Source organism: Astatotilapia calliptera, chromosome 4, assembly GCF_900246225.1.
Source record: "Astatotilapia calliptera chromosome 4, fAstCal1.2, whole genome shotgun sequence".
Taxonomy (NCBI): Eukaryota; Metazoa; Chordata; class Actinopteri; order Cichliformes; family Cichlidae; genus Astatotilapia; species Astatotilapia calliptera.
Window position 1 is genome coordinate 14135030 of NC_039305.1, and position 17283 is coordinate 14152312.

Here is a 17283-nt window from a genome sequence, read left to right on the forward strand (position 1 = left end):
GCTCACCGTTTAAACTATACGTTCAATCTGATTGGTCCTCACTGATGATGCCTTTATTTAACATTTTAGCCATTTGATTGGTCAGCGCGAAGAACGCTCGCGACGATTGGTCAGACGGTATAAAACTGTAACATATTAAACGCTCATTGGAGAACGTAACGACATTTCGAAGTACGCGCTCGTTAGTGAAGGTATATAATTGGCTGACCCGATTTAGAAGCATGCCCACCGAACAACCTTTAAACAGTGGACTGTGGGAAATGTAGTTGGATAGAGAATATTTTTTAAAGGTACGGTGTTTAAAGGGACAGGTGCGTAGCGTCAGCTTTGAAGGATGTCAAAAGACATCCCCCAAACATATTGTTAGCCATGGGACTTCATTGTAACTTTTTAATCATCTTCTGTTGTATATATATATATATATATATATATATATATATGTATGTGTGTGTGTGTGTGTGTGTGTGTGTGTGTGTGTGTGTACATTAAGCTAGATGTTTCTTTACGTCCTGATATGTAAAATATTTGAAATGACAGAAGATGCCAAGTCAAATCAAAGTTTATTTTTATAGGACATTTAGAACAACCTCAGTTGACCAAATATTATATAATTAACATTAAACCAGCTCACTAATAAATACACTAATATACACAATAAACTCAATAAAACATCATGAGATAAATCTCAATAGACATAAATAAGACCAACTGTAATAAAAAAAAATGCAATACCCTGCTCAGCAAGAATAAGCAGGCTTTAATGTGTGTTTTAAAATGACTGAGAGTTTGTAATATGATATGTAATATGATTATATTTGTTTGCTAAAACAGAGATGTAACTAAAAGAAATTAGCGACTGGTTCAGCTTCTGAAGCAGCTGCCTTTAATTAGATGACACCCTGATTGTAATTATGATTATTATGTCCCCACTGTTATTTGCTATACTGTCTCAGTTCAATAGTATCTCTTCATTGCTTGTCTTTCTGAAAAGGGTCTTAAGGGAGCAGCGTAACCTCCCAAGAGTAATCATGTGTTCCTTTCAGGCTCTCTATTGATCCACACATCACCTGCTCATCCAATCTAATCATCACTAACAATAGCCAGTGCTCAACATTGCCTCTTCCACTCAGTAGGTTCCTTTAAAAAAAAAAAAGAGGAAAATGCCTAAATAAGTTTACATGAAACTTTTATGTAATTCACAAAAGCATTAAGACAACACATCTAGGCATTCTTCTTCTATAATCATGAGCTTACAAGTGTTTAAATTGCTCATTTGCTCATTCTTAGGCTATTTAAAACTGGAGGTGCAGGATGATCAAATTATCTTGTAGCGGAGTGACCTCAGAGAGGGCAGGGGCTGTAACATCCACAACTAGATGCAGCAGTTTCCATAGAAACTCAGAGTAATCTTAACCGTTTTCTCAGTAAAACACAAAGTAACCAGGGAGAGGAGATCCAGTGGTGCTTTGAACCTTAACAAAAATAATTAAAGCTAAAGCTCAGTGTGCTCAGAAAACTGCAAGATCTGTCATTTTTATTGGTAGTAAAAAAGTTTATTTATATATGGGAAGTAAATGGGAGATGACTTCACATTTCAGTGACTTAATTTGCAAGCTTTATTGATGAGAAAAAGATTGCTACTATCTGTTTGTAATTTCCAGTGTTGATGATGCCCATACAGAAATACCTAAAACTAAGAACCAGCATTTAGTTTGTGTCACTGTTGGATTATTAAAGTATTCTCAAGTCTTTGAGTGATTAAGCCCAATGTCTTCTCGTCACATTTGTTTCTGTTGCAATAGCTACACACAGACTGCAGCTTAATGTCATTTTGCTTGTGATTTAATCTGACCGTCTGGCCAGGCATGTGTAATTTCATCTACAACTGTCTCCAAAACAGCTCCCATAATATCTGGAGATGAACTGAAATGTAACTCCCTCCTGCTACAAAGGTATTATGTGGAACCAGCCTTAGTCGCTGGCTAATTAAATACACCCAGATTTGTCTTTTGAACAGATGGTGTTGATCCGAAATTTGAATAAAGTATAAATAAAGTCATGGGACACCAGATGTCTCTTTAATGTGTCAAATTGTGCTGTTTGCTTCTTTTTTCTGTTTTGTATGTATTAAACTGAGTTTTATATAATTCAAAGTCTGATAAGGAGCCAAATAGTGCTGAATGTTTTGGTTTGAGGCCAAGTTCTGGATAAAAAGAGGCGGACGACTTGTTTCCATCTGGTTTCCTGTAATCCGTGCTGACCCTAGCAATCCAGCTGACCACTTCCACCTCGTCTGTACTTTGCCCCTCAATGGCCTACCCACCCTTTTATCAAGACCTAAGCACTGTTCCCTCCACACCCACGCTTTACCAGCTGTAATTTAATTTGATGAAATATGTTTATACCCAGAAATATAAAATTAATTCCTGCAGAACTGTGACTTAATAACAAGTGAGAGTACTTGGCCTACTTTATTCTACTGCCAGTAGGTGGTGTCATTTATTCTGATTGATGTTGGCCAGTCTGTTTTCTTAACAACCAGATTCCTCATCCCCGGGTATCTGAACAAGTCATCCTAGCTGGCAGGGCAACACATGACAGCGCGTCTAAATACAGCATCGAAATTTCAAGCGAAGGCTGTCAACTGAAGACAGGTTTTGCGTTTTGTGAAAAAACAGAGCGACGGTTGTAATTATTGCTCACACTGTTCGAAATAGAGCCAAAACAATGTTGTTCTCCTTTGTATCCACTGTCCACTGTCCACTTGTCTTCTGTATTTTTAGCCCTGTCAGAGATTCTTCCAGATTGACCAGGACAGAGTTGAATGGTGTGACGGTTCACACTATTCTAAATTATTTTCCAAAGCAAACAAGTACAAAGACATACAATGAATGCATAAAGGTTCTTTCTTTTTACCTTTAGGCTATCACAAACAAAGGTGCTTATGTGACATTTGTTTAATACAGTGCTTACATGAACAATTCAAATTTACATATGAGTAGAAATATACAGTACAAATAGAAAAATAATTGTATATACAGCACCAAATATTAGTGGGCACACAAACCAACGTATTTTGTGTCACTCGCTGGAGTGACAAAAAGCATAGGCTGACAGCATGGCTGTCTTCTGGGAGAGGGACATTTTTCCCCGCAGCAGAGAGAGGTAGGTTTTCCCTTTAATCTTTCAGAAGGCAGAAGGGAAATCACTTCACATCTCCAAGAAACAAGAAACAATTTCTGGTCACCTTCCATCATTTTTTTGTTTTTGTTTGTTTGTTTAGTGTCAATATACTGGCACGATATAGCTTTAAAATGAACAACAATGCGGCCAAAGTGTACTACATATATAATGTGGACTATACAGAGGCGAGAGTATAAGCGTATACACGTTACCTATCTTGTTTTTGGCATCCTTTGTTTCCCACAGTAAACTGACGAATAACCATCTTTTTTTCCTCTCTGTGCCACCAAACATCCTTCTCTTCCACATCTGTGACAGGTCCACCACATCTGTCCACAACTCATGCCCATCATTGTTAGAGCAAACCCTAATCCGGGTGAACGGATCTGATAGCAAAGCGAGACAGCCCGTGTAATGTAAATCTTAACTTGTCTTGATCAGAGGATACTAAAACAATGGCCCACCTATAAATACTTTTATGAGCTTTGTGCATTTGACATTTACCTTAAAAAAAATTATAAATGCTTGCAGTATGCCGGTGTTTGCAAACACACTGATCTAAGGTTCAGAGAAGACTTATTCCTCTCCTATTCAATTTAAATTCTCGCCATGGATTCCAGTAATGCATCATGTTCCTCGACAATATTACTGCTTTGTTCAGGATGGCTGATCCTAATCTAACTGCTGGGGCAACTACTCACTGCCACATGTAGTGAAAGGAATGACTTCCCAGGTTCCTTGTTTTTCTCCATTACCTCCTAACTATATTTCTCTTCCTTCATTAGCATGCAAGACAACATCTAAATGCACACTGAGCCGCAAAACATGTCAAAAGAAAAGGGGCCGACTCTTTGCAAGTGTACTGAGGTTGGGCAGGATGACAGATGCAGCCTTGAATTTGGCAAGTTGGCCTTCAAAAGGTCCTCGGTGGGATTGGCATTCGATGTTAACTGTTACCCCTGGGTATACAGACACATTTTCCTTAGCAAGCTTGACTAAACCAGTGGAGACAATCAATGCAACAGTGATCTATAGTAGCTCTCAAAGGTAAAGAAGTGTCACTAAAGTCCTTCGCGTGGAGACAAATTGTCTTCTCTGAAATTGCTATACATTGTATACATTGCACTTACTCCCTGCGGGAGTTACGTTTTGAACCTCATGTTACATTCAGTCACACAAAAGAGAATGATTAAGACAGAGTAAAATGCCATTGTTTATCTCATCCTGTGAGAAAGCACCTATTCACAGATGTGGCGCTGAGCGCAGCTACATTCACTCACTCTTCCTAAAAGAAAATGTGAAGGAAAAGGAAACCCCAGAGCCACTTAGAGCCTACCTATTACTCAATTTTCACTAGAGAACAGCCTTGTATCCTATTTTCACACAGGATTTTGCGACTCACTTTTAATCAACATTTTTTCCACAGCTGGGGGAAAAAATTAAAACAACCAATTCCTTTGGCACAGATAGATAAAGACTGCATGAATGTCTGCGGACTGTGAGGTTGTCGTGTAAGTGTGTGTCTTAATTTGAGCATAATAAGTCTGTCCACACATCTCCTGGGCTATACAACAATGGAAAATGAGTGTGATTAAGTCAGAAGCTGGCAGTGTACAATGAGAAACAGATTTGAAGAGTCCTGTTGGGTAAAGAGAGAAAGCAAAGGGGGGTAACTCTTGGAGTGGGGGAATGTGGCAGAGCTTTTTTCCATGAGTGGTTGCTCAAGGCACCAAACGGGAGGGGCCCTAGGGGAGCAGGATCAGTCAAAGTGTCCCTGCCGTGGCATGTCCCCTATGGCAGTGTCCTTCAATAATCCTGGACTCCTTTGTATGGAGTTGAGGTGTCCCACAAAGACATAGGGCTGAGTGTAAATGCTCACTTATTGAAAAGAAAGGCAATCAAGTCAGTCATAATTAGGTCCCCAGTCCTTTGTAATGCGAAGCTGAAGCTACAAAAGGCCTTTCAGGGTATGTCGCTTTACTTAAAATGCTTTCTTGTTTGCCATGGACATGGCCATATGTGCAAATCTCTTTTTCCTTCATTGTGAGGACCAAATTCCAAAAGTCTCTCAGTTGACCTGGATCTTAATTTGAGCACACACAAACACTTTGCACTCCTCCAGCAGGTCCTCTACCCTCTCCAACTGATCGTCCACACAGATGCCAGTAAGATCCAGCAGGACTCAAGTTCCAATCTCTCATTGCGCAAAAAAAAGCCCCCAACACATTGCTGTAGTGTCACAGGACGAGTGAATGACGTTGGCCGCTGACGTGGGTGCGTTGCTTTTTCGGCCGGGTATCAGGTTGCCGTCTTTGGCCCGTTTGTGGCCTCTTGGAGAGTCACCTGTCCTGATACAAGGAATGCTGTGACTGACGTGCCTAGTGACGCCAGCACTGACTCCAGCAGCAGCTCTGCATAGCGTGTTAGGTGTCTGTGTGAGCTCCCGCTGTAACTGCTCGTGCGTAAGTCATCAAAGGCCTGTTAGTGTGTGTAAATATGCATGCAGTGTCCAATGCATATTCTGCACATCTCCTCGGAGGTTGTTTTGACACCGGACACCTGCTGTCTGATGATAAAAGAGCGTGTGAGGCACTGGTGATCTCTCATTGCCAATCCAAAAAAATCTGATGCAGACCTCACAGACTAAACAGATCTTCGGCGTTTATCTGTCCTTTTGACCCAAGCTATCTCCAACATGATTTGAATTCAACTTTGTAACTTCAGAGAATGGAGGGACGTTGCATTGGGAGGTGAAGTGAAGAATTTCTGGCCAAACCTTGAGCTCCCAGCTCTAGGCATGTTCCTCTATCATACCCCTGTGTTCACTCACAGGGGACACTGCTCAGACGTGAATGAGCCCCCCTCTTTCTTTTTCCTTCTCTTCTTCTTGTGGACAGTCCAACAAGCAGTTGCCATCATTAACAGCAAAATACCCATGACAAGTAGCACAACTGACACCACTTTAGTCTGAGGCAGGTCATTATAAGTGTAGGTCACTCCTGTTCCTGCTACACCGATAACTAAAGAGATGATTCCAAATGGAAAGATGCAGCGGTACCAGGACTTCTCCATTCCTCCAGTAGCCTGAGATAGACGCTCCAGAGAGGAGAGCACCTCGGGCACTTTGGCCCCACCAGTCTCTAGCGATTGACCCTCCTGCCCCAAGTTGGTCTGCGGCTGTGGTTGGCAAGCCAAATGGCCTGTTGTACAGCCCATCCTGACTGTGTGGGCTGGCGTATCCTGACAGGATCAGCAGCGTTGGCTTCTGGGATCCTACTTGTAGGTAGCTCTGGCCTGGAGAGACAGAACGAGACAAACGGAGGCGGAAAAAAGGAGAGGAAGGAGAAGGAGGTCTGTATGAGACCAAAGAAACGACTTGAGCAGGTATGGCTTGAACATGTCCGATGAAATCTTCTAAAATCAGCTGAAATCCACTCACACTTTCCTCTTCTCTGCCTCCCTCTCTTGCTGTTTCTCTGTACACTGTCTGCCGGCTCTCTAGTAGCACATTGTACACTCTGCAGAACGTAGTGAGGGGGGCATATATATATAAAGGCTTAAGGAAAGAGGAGGGGCTAGGGAGGAAAAACTGGGAAGTCCAAGTGCTACGATTCGTTAGCTCATTGGTGACATCAAACACTGAAGTAGGGAGAACAGGGGTTGACGAAACACAGGAAGGGGGAGGGGAGGAGAGTTAACTGCTCTCTCTATTCTTCATGCTCCCATCACTGCCTCTCAAATGCAGCATCTTTGTTTTCCTGCAGTATAAAACGTTTCCCATGGGAACGCAGAAGCCTAGTGTTGACTTGAAATTAGACGCGAATGGGAAATCCTTATTTATCTCTATGTTTACTGAAAAAAGAAAAGGGACATTCCCCATATAGATCGCTACAGATGTGTCATCTCTTCATATATATATATATATATATATATATATATATATATATATATATATATATATATATATATATATATATATATACACATACATATATATATATATATATATATATATATATATATATATATATATATATATATATATATATATACACATACATATATATATATATATGGGGCCTCTATTAATGTAAATACAATGATGAAAATATTGACTCGTGGCAGAAATACTCATAAAAAAATACAGGCAGCCTCCACCTTCCCTCCCACACACACATGCACACACACGGCTGGAGCCAGTTCTTTCTGAATGGAAAGCAGCCTAGTAGTAGTTAATCCCCTTGTATGCTCGCTCTTCCACAAAAAAAAGAATTAAATAAAATCAATCTAGACACCTTTCATGTCCAACGTTTGCTAATCTTCCTCCTCCACATTTATAAAGCTACGTTTGTGAAGGACACACAAATCTGATTGTCTGTTTTATCTTCAGGCATTACTGGGTTTTCTACGACAGCATGTTAGCCTTTTAATGCTTCCAAGATTTATTTTTTTTATCAGCTCAACTTATTCTTGATAATATGATAATCAGAGATTTTACCAGAATAGAAAATACGTCATGCTCCCTTATAAATGCCAAACAGGCTTCCTTCTGTACAGGACAGCTGCTGTTAAGACCGTGTATGGGTTGTCTTGACAGAAAAATTCAACTTGACTGCCTGATCAGTGGGGGGAAATCAAAAAATATACCCTAATGTTGCCTAACTGATGACTACATTGACTTAACAATCTCGGCTGTAGCTCAATCAGCAACAGCTATTTAGAACAGCCAAAGAGAAATAAAAGAGGGGAAGTGAGGAATGTCTTTGTGAGGAGTGGGGGCGCAGTAGAAAAGAGACGTTCAAGCGCAATGGGCATTTGAAGGACAGAAGTGGATTCTTGGTAGCTCTGTTGGGTTTCTGGGGATTTGTGCTTAGACTCCAGTAAGCAATTAAAAGTGAGATGACTGGAGGAAAAGAAAAAAAAGAGTGGAAGCTCCAAAGTATTTGAACTTTTCCCCTCTGTAAGTGTGTGTGTATGCGTGGCATATGGCAGTAATTTCCATGAAGTTTCACCCACGGACAGTAAAACTGTCTTGCATCTTCCATTATGTGTCACAAAGAGGCGTGAGAAAAATGGGATAAAGGCGTGAGGCATGCATAACCTTGGGAGGACCGGGCCATGCTGGAAGAGTGGAAGAGCTCTGCTGGTGACAGGCAAAGCCAGGCAGCAGCTGATGCATGCAGGTCACAGGAAGGCTGAGCTGCATGAGCACCACTCCCACTAGGAACTATGTACAGTGTTGACCCAAGGATACTTCCATGCCTCCTTTTTTTACCTCCCTCACACACATAGACAAACACAGATCTAAGACTATGTGAGGCCATAAACCAGCAGCACTCTGATCCAGTGCCCTGCAGATGACTGCAATCCAAAAGTAGTTGGACATTTCTGTGTGAACAGGTCTTGTAAACCTGCAAATGTATTCTTCTTTGAACCCAGGAACAGACGTTCAAACCATCAGGCCCTTGTTCTTTTGGACTCATCCAGCCATCTGAGGCTGAAATACTCCTCCTTTTTTCATATAATCATTTTTTTGTCCCTCTCCTCAGGGAAACATGCCATTTCCAGCTTGCAGCATGCTGCGATGCCAGGCACACCCAAGCACATCTTCTTTATGACTCAGCCGGCTCTGGGTGTGCATGTCTCCCTGTTTGTGTGCGCGCGCATGAAGGGCCGGTGCAGCAGGGCTTCAACACCCACGTCCTGCTGCGAGAACCCAGCGCCACCTGTCGCCCAGTCTGGCACAGCCCCTGCCATCCACCCGTCATCTGTGGGCACGAGCCTCTAAGGCTCCTCCAGGCGCTCCTGAATCTCACGTACAGCCTCATAGCACATTTGATCGTGAATACCATATCACAGAAACACAGTGATGGCCCCATATATGCGATCTAGCAGATGTATGTATGAAAGATTATGCTGGCTCAATATGGGGGATCAAAAACATATGGAAAAACAGTATGGAAGTGTGTGTGTGTGGTGGTGGCACATTTCTTCTTTCTTTTTTATTTAAACACTGAAAATGAATGATATGAAGTGAAACACACAGGTAAACTTGCAAGGGCATCTTTGATTAAAATGTAATTTGGACTCTTTTTTTTCTGTGAATTGAGTGCCACCTGCTGGCAAAATTCACCGAGTGAATATTACACTTCTGAGGCATCAGTTACGATGTGTCAGAATTTAGCAAAAAGGAAAAATTAGAAACAACTCAAACATATAATTTAACCTACAGCTTACATCACAAATACACACACTTAAAGTCACTGTAATATTATGTATCTTTTATTACGTTACTCTGATCAATGGTGATACTTAAAATTGTGCCTGAGGCATTTATTCAGAAGCTGCGTTTAAGAGACAGGATTAATGATCACAGTTTTATACAGTTGTGACATGACATGAGACACTGACATAACACAGCGATGCCACTATTAAAAACAGATTCTTCAAAATAATCATTCGTGATGTTTCAGTTACCATTTTATTAGGTACACCTGTTTATCCATCCATTAATATTTCCATGATATCTTTAGGATCACGAGGTGTAACACAGAGCATCGAACCCCTCCAGCAGAACCTCCTGAACCACAGCTGCCCTCTGAGGCTGTTCACTCAATTCAGTTCCCCCCTTTGTTTTTTTTTAACCATGTCCTTGTTTTGACTATGTCAGAGGGGTTTGATTTCATCAGTGTTGCACCAGATTGCAGCATACCACGAGGCCTTTAATGTATTCATACCTGTTTCTAAACTTACAAACCTATAAGTCAATTTAATGTGCTCATTAGTCATGCAGGCTCAGAGTCCAGGACTATAGCTGGGAAACGTTCCCCTCCTTCACCCAGCAGGGAGTACATGTCTCTGAGTACACTGGGGCTCAGACGTTCAGGCCCAGGTACGACAGCCGAAAACTGAGGGGACAGGGTGTCCAACAGAGCCTGTGGGACATCAGAAAAGACTGTCAGCCAGTTCCTAGCTTCTACTAAAAAAGAACATGCAGGTATGTAAAACTCACGAGGTGCTTTCAGAACACGTCACCTACCTGTTCAAGATCAACCTCTTGTTGCAGCAATGCCACCCTCATCCGCAGCTGCTCAAGCTCTTGCAGCTCTGCCTCTGTTGCATATGTTATAGTCAGGGGCAGGGGTGAAGTTCTCCCATCTCCCTGCACACCATTTGCCCCAGTGGGGCAAAAACAACCTCCCTCTGGCCTCCATCGATCCCATGCTTTCCACTCTGACGGAAAAAAAGGTTATTTTTAGAGCGCGAGCAACCATACCCCTAAAACTTTTTTCTTTCTGCTCTGTTGCCTCAGCTTTAAATAGCTAGGCCCTTGCTTAGTGGCATCAGGACAGACAGCTTTAAAACCCCATCGTCATGGGGACGAGGGGGTGAGGGGGGTCTGTTGAGGCCAAGGAAAGGACTGAGCTGGCGCTGAGGGTTCACGGCAGCTCTGCTTTCATTTTCCATACGCCAAGATGGAGAGGCTCCATTAGCGCGTTAGCACGCTGCACTCACCATAATCATTTTCTAAATGCTGTTAAAAAGCAATAAAAGATAATTCCCTCCCTGGATATTACAACGCGGTGAAATAAAAATACTAACGTGAGATGCTAGATTGGATGACACCAGACGTGTGGACCTATTCATTACTGGAAACTTCTCTGACACACTGGATTTAGTTGCTACTTGTGCTACATTGGTGCTTTAACGAGTAAACATCAATAAATCTTTGTGAAGGTGTGAATGGAAAATCTCTCGTCATTCAGGTTCTTTATAACTGCATCAGTGGAGGAAATGGAAATGCTGCTGTGCATATTGTAGGTACAGACTCAAACTGGGATGCCCATAGACGATGACCCACATGGAAAAGAAATCGCAAAATGTATGTAACACTGGTTAAACACAGCCAAAAACCATGTCATGATGTCTCCACCAGCATCTCCTTTAGGAAAGTCAGTGCAAAGGAATAAATATTTTTGATAAGGTGTCTTCCAGCTAATGACCACCTGTCTACAAACAAAGATCAATGATCTGCAATTAATGCTGGAGAAACAATTATTTTACAGAAAGGTTTATGATGTTTATTATGCTGCGTACAAACAGGATTCTTACCTTGTTTCACTTGATCTGCAAAATTCTTGAGCTCAGCTGCTGTGAGCTGCAGCCTTTCCAGCGACATACAGGAATCATACTTGTCGCCTGTACTAACTGTAAGAAAGCACATTAAAAAAAGAGAGTTATAATAGAAGCTTACTGAGAAGCAAGTGGAGTTGCATTAAAAGTGTGTTTACAGTCACTCTTAGCGCATGAAAGTTGTTACAGTTATAGAAAAACGTCAACTTCCTGATGGTTCCTGGCAAAGGAAAGTCTTGATTTGTATCAGTCGAAATAGCTCGCACAGTCACTTCCTGCCAACTCCCACATTGTTATTTTGTCACCCACTGACTTATGGAATCAGTCCCTTTCATTTCTCCCGAATTCACATAAAAGCTTCTCTATTACCCAGTCTTAATGTTATCTCTGGCATCTGTTTGGTTAGAGGCTCCCCGCAGAGCTGTTTCAAGTCTTGAGCTTGGTGAATCAACCTGTCCAGCAGAGCCCTGGTCTCATACGGGCTGCCAAATGGCCAATTCCTGGGAAACTAAACAAAGCAAAGGAAAAATGGTGTACAATGAAACACAGGGGTTGTTTAGAGAAATTAATGTATATTAGCTAGAATTTCTCATTAATACACTTGGCTGGTTTTCTAAATTAGAGCATAAATTCCAGTTTAACATGACATCATGGCTGACCCCAGCTGATCCATTTTACCGTAGCTCTCATTCTCTCCATGAAGTGACTCTTTCCAGGCCCAGGGTTCGTCTGTAGGGCAACGGCTTTATCCCACAGTCTGAAGATAATGTACAGAAGGAAACTTTGTGAATAAAGGAAAAATGTACAAGGAGGAATTTTGTTTTTATATTTTTTTGCATTACAATGCATTGTAGGCACCTGCTCTGCTTGCTCTTTAAAGATTTCCATTTTGTTGTTTGCTCAGAAAATATCCTGCTGAAGCAAAGTCAAACAGAATGATTATAATATTACAGAACATGTTTTTGTTTTTTTACAAAGCATGGTTATTTTCATAGTGTAATTCTAAAAAACATGCCCATTCTGTTGAGGGAAACTGCATGCTCCTGGCTCATTTGTTTGTGAAGAGGACACTACGTTATTTGAAGAATTTGCAGCGACAGGTGCAGCTTTCCTCAGGTCATCACCACTCAACATATTGCTTCTGATAGTCTTGTTTTTAGAGAGCAAGCTTGTGATGTGATCAGGAGAGACAGACGGCATGACAGCCTGCTGCAGTTTCCTAGAAGCCTGGTGATGCAAAGCGCCAGCTGATGAGGCAGGATGGTTTTGGATCGTGTTTCTATTATCTGTTCTTTTGGTCTGTCCGGGGTCGGCGCTAGCTAAAGGTCCCGAGGCTAGTGAGGAGCATACTGATAATCCAGGCCGTCCGTACCCTTTTCTGTCAAGGCTGGCAGATTTAGTGGATGACCTTATCGTTCTTTGGCTTCCTCTAGATGCTGCAGATGAATGTGTGATATCCACAGGCCTAGCACCTAAAGTCCCCGTTTCCTTTCCAGGTTTGGGTATTTTGGATTCTTTTTTAGAAGGTTCTGAGCTGGTGCGCACACGGAGGGCTTTCTCTAGAGCCTTCTCAAGCAGTTCTATGTCTTCCTTATCACATGGGGAGACACCTGTTTATGAAAATAGCAACATGCAAATATGTGGTTACTACTTGGCAAGAGAAAAGAAATGTAAATAAACAAATAGGCTATTTTGTTTTAACTATCAGCACCTTGACAGACAAATAAAAGCTATTTTTTAACTACCTGTAGGAGCAGCACCTGCCAATTCTGTTTCCTCAAAGCTCACCTCGGGTTGGGGTGTTCTGTGGGAAAATACTTCATGTGAACACACACTAAAATTAAAATAAAAGTTTTAAAGTCTTTAAACATTCCAGGACAAAAATGATGTGACACAACAGATGAGCATCAGCCACTGCCATTTTTAAATGTCATCTCATTTGCAGAAAGGCCGCTGGCAGTCAGAATGGATGCTTCATTCATACAGTATATTGCATTGGTGATCTCTGGCAGACATAACTGCTTAATGATGAAACACACTGTTAAAAAAATAGAAGTCCTAGTGTATCTAGGTATGTGCAACTCTCAGAATCTAGTGTAATAGTGCACAAAATTAAAGAGGTTTTACAGGGAGTGCAGAATTATTAGGCAAGTTGTATTTTTGAGGAATAATTTTATTATTGAACAACAACCATGTTCTCAATGAACCCAAAAAACTCATTAATATCAAAGCTGAATGTTTTTGGAAGTAGTTTTTAGTTTGTTTTTAGTTTTAGCTATTTTAGGGGGATATCTGTGTGTGCAGGTGACTATTACTGTGCATAATTATTAGGCAACTTAACAAAAAACAAATATATACCCATTTCAATTATTTATTTTTACCAGTGAAACCAATATAACATCTCCACATTCACAAATATACGTTTCTGACATTCAAAAACAAAACAAAAACAAATCAGCGACCAATATAGCCACCTTTCTTTGCAAGGACACTCAAAAGCCTGCCATCCATGGATTCTGTCAGTGTTTTGATCTGTTCACCATCAACATTGCGTGCAGCAGCAACCACAGCCTCCCAGACACTGTTCAGAGAGGTGTACTGTTTTCCCTCCTTGTAAATCTCACATTTGATGATGGACCACAGGTTCTCAATGGGGTTCAGATCAGGTGAACAAGGAGGCCATGTCATTAGTTTTTCTTCTTTTATACCCTTTCTTGCCAGCCACGCTGTGGAGTACTTGGACGCGTGTGATGGAGCATTGTCCTGCATGAAAATCATGTTTTTCTTGAAGGATGCAGACTTCTTCCTGTACCACTGCTTGAAGAAGGTGTCTTCCAGAAACTGGCAGTAGGACTGGGAGTTGAGCTTGACTCCATCCTCAACCCGAAAAGGCCCCACAAGCTCATCTTTGATGATACCAGCCCAAACCAGTACTCCACCTCCACCTTGCTGGCGTCTGAGTCGGACTGGAGCTCTCTGCCCTTTACCAATCCAGCCACGGGCCCATCAAGACTCACTCTCATGTCATCAGTCCACAAAACCTTAGAAAAATCAGTCGTGAGATATTTCTTGGCCCAGTCTTGACGTTTCAGCTTGTGTGTCTTGTTCAGTGGTGGTCGTCTTTCAGCCTTTCTTACCTTGGCCATGTCTCTGAGTATTGCACACCTTGTGCTTTTGGGCACTCCAGTGATGTTGCAGCTCTGAAATATGGCCAAACTGGTGGCAAGTGGCATCTTGGCAGCTGCACGCTTGACTTTTCTCAGTTCATGGGCAGTTATTTTGCGCCTTGGTTTTTCCACACGCTTCTTGCGACCCTGTTGACTATTTTGAATGAAACGCTTGATTGTTCGATGATCACGCTTCAGAAGCTTTGCAATTTTGAGACTGCTGCATCCCTCTGCAAGATATCTCACTATTTTTGACTTTTCTGAGCCTGTCAAGTCCTTCTTTTGACCCATTTTGCCAAAGGAAAGGACGTTGCCTAATAATTATGCACACCTGATATAGGGTGTTGATGTCATTAGACCACACCCCTTCTCATTACAGAGTTGCACATCACCTAATATGCTTAATTGGTAGTAGGCTTTCGAGCCTATACAGCTTGGAGTAAGACAACATGCGTGAAGAGGATGATGTGGACAAAATACTCATTTGCCTAATAATTCTGCACTCCCTGTATGTCAAATATGACTTTATATGAATCACTTATTTTCCATATGTCTTACTGGCTTTAGGTGTAGGGAAACCCATATGGAAAAGAAATAGGAAAAACTTATAAAAGACTTGCATCAGCTTTAGCTTGCTTCATATAGTGAATCATATAAGGCTTATATGATTTACTCATGAAAGTGGCCACTTTCTCATTACTTTCATAAAGTATCCAAAACATACAAGTTCCATTTATATTATTTTTCAAGGGATCTTATATTTGTTTTCACTCTTGTATGCTTTTCAAACAAGTTTCACACAAGACAGACACAAACTTTATAAGATTTATATATATATCTTTTCCATATGGGAATATTAATATTCATTACACAAAAAAGGCATACAAATGATAACAAACCATATTGCGAGTCAACAAAGCCATTATTTAGTCAGTACATTATGATATAATTCAAAGCAAACAATCAACAATTACCGCTTGATATCCAGATGCTGTTTAAAATGAAAGATGACATACACCGATTAAGATTAAATGATATTTTTAAAAACAAAAGATTAGGACCAGTATAAAATGTTGTGTAGCAGTTATGGGTATATTTTTAAACATATATAAATTAAGATGTGACACTCACTGAAACCATTGTACAGAAATAGCATAGTTATCCTGTATTGTCATAAAGGTTTAGTGCAGAGATGCTTCAGATGCTTACAGCTCATTTGTAGATGGAATTGACATAAATTGTTTATTGTTTCTTATTTCTTATCTCATTACTTAATATTTATTTTGTCGTTATTCTGAATGAAATGAGTTTAACTATGTAGTTGATTTGATATGCGTTGTTGTATCAGGGGCAGGTGTCATATAAGCTCATTTACAACAGTAAATAAGTCATGAACTCATTTAGTGTTCTTGAATAGTCCAACAAAACTAAAGAAAAATCAACCAACACACATTTTGAGATAATGTAGAGTAGCTAATACACACACACAGCCGTCTCGTGTAGCAAAAGGCACTGCTGGGATTCGAACCCAGGATCTCCTGTTTACTAGACAGGCGCTTTAACCAACTAAGCCACAGCGCCGGATGGTTAACCAGATCTGTATATAGCCTACGTAAAGAGTCACTCAACTACCGAAGGATTCCCCTACAGATTACTACAAGTGGCACACAAACATCACAATACTTTGGACCTATGTAACTTAAGAGGATTTTTCATAAATGTTTATAGAGAGTCAAAAATCCAGGATACAAACTTCAGACATCGCAGAAACTGGATTTGTTTTTAAATTTGTTATAAGAAGAAAACAGCTTGGGGGGAAAAAGTCAAGCGTGTACTTACAGGCTCTTTAATAATTCTCTGTATAGTTGAATGCGGTGATTAACCTTAGCTTGTTCCACTTTGCATGACCTGACAGCTTCCTCGACTGCGCACAGCAGCGACATGATCGTGTCTGGGTGTATAGCGGTGGTGACCTTCTCTGCCACGACAACACGAAAAACAAAACGTTCACGTACTTGTTTAACACTGATTAATGACTTATTAGAAACAGTACGACTTGGTCAAAAAGTGCAGAATACGTCGTTGTTAGATCCTCTTTATAATGAAAGCTTTTTTTGTACAGACCCGCGAAACGCTCGAACCCGACGGATGCGGAAGTCACATTTCTCCCCCTCTGACTAAAGAAGGTCACCGATTAGTAAATATTCAGTAGGTAATCAATGCGATGAAACCTAAGTGACTTTAGGTGAATAGCTAAAGTTTATATATATATATATATATATAAACCTGTCAGGCAGAAAAAGAAACTTTGAGCATTCGTAGAAACAACGGACTCGCTACTTCTCGCGAGAAGTGTGATGGTTACCAGGGACGCTGTTGTCATCTATACTGCCTATCCGGTTGTTAAGTGATGACGTGACGACTCCTACTTCCGGGCCTAAAGTAGTCTGTTTAATATGGCTTTTGTGTTGTTAACATGTTTAATGTTTTGTATTTTCTTCTATTTAATCTCAAAAAGCTCCTAAAACAGTCAGTGATCACTGTTGACCTCCCTCGGCTTTTATTACCACTAATCATTTATTTAAGCTCAGTTTTTAAAACCTTAGGATGTAACTACAGCCCAGCCCATGCAGCAGTATATGAATGACTAACCTTGTATTGTGGATGGATTATCTGAGTTGTTCTCCTGGCTGAAGTTTGGTCCTTTTACAGCATCCTGCCATGCGATTACATTTGTTCCTGACCACCGAGAACACTCACGTTTGAGTGGAAAAATTTTAGCTTGTTTATTATGCTAACA

The 17283-nt window shown here is 40.9% G+C and overlaps 1 protein-coding gene, 1 long non-coding RNA gene and 1 other non-coding gene across 5 annotated transcripts; all 3 read right to left on the reverse strand.

Annotated features, from left to right (window-relative positions):
* Positions 1-2942: 2942 nt before the first annotated feature.
* On the reverse strand, positions 2943-6686 carry LOC113020736 (uncharacterized). Its single transcript, XR_003272220.1, has 2 exons — positions 6623-6686; positions 2943-6477 (listed from the first exon to the last, which is right to left on the reverse strand). It is a non-coding gene; the product is annotated as an uncharacterized LOC113020736 (long non-coding RNA).
* A 2959-nt stretch (positions 6687-9645) lies between these two features.
* Positions 9646-16839, reverse strand: tedc2 (tubulin epsilon and delta complex 2). 3 transcript variants are annotated; one of them, XM_026164941.1, is made up of 10 exons: positions 16608-16839; positions 16323-16461; positions 13062-13120; positions 12332-12926; positions 12175-12231; positions 11995-12073; positions 11686-11824; positions 11296-11391; positions 10223-10416; positions 9646-10118 (listed from the first exon to the last, which is right to left on the reverse strand). In XM_026164941.1, the coding sequence occupies exons 2-10, from the start codon at positions 16424-16426 to the stop codon at positions 9969-9971; spliced, it is 1473 nt and encodes a 490-aa protein (XP_026020726.1). In that variant the 5' UTR covers positions 16427-16461; positions 16608-16839; the 3' UTR covers positions 9646-9968. The 3 variants fall into 3 exon arrangements, with proteins under 3 accessions (XP_026020726.1, XP_026020727.1, XP_026020725.1); XM_026164942.1 differs by having other exon boundaries at positions 12175-12228; positions 16323-16839; XM_026164940.1 differs by having other exon boundaries at positions 16323-16839.
* trnat-agu (transfer RNA threonine (anticodon AGU)) lies at positions 15991-16064 on the reverse strand. Its single transcript has one exon. It is a non-coding gene; the product is annotated as a tRNA-Thr (tRNA).
* Positions 16840-17283: the final 444 nt, after the last annotated feature.

Excerpts from the sequence above, each read along its gene's own strand:
- tedc2 (XM_026164941.1), bottom strand. The coding sequence starts at position 16,426 with ATGTCGCTGCTGTGCGCAGTCGAGGAAGCTGTCAGGTCATGCAAAGTG. Across the intron at positions 13,121-16,322 it reads AGAGAATTATTAAAGAGCCT|AACACCCCAACCCGAGGTGA; the intron begins GTAAGTACACGC and ends ATTTTCCCACAG. Across the intron at positions 10,417-11,295 it reads TGCAGATCAAGTGAAACAAG|AGTGGAAAGCATGGGATCGA; the intron begins GTAAGAATCCTG and ends TTTTTCCGTCAG.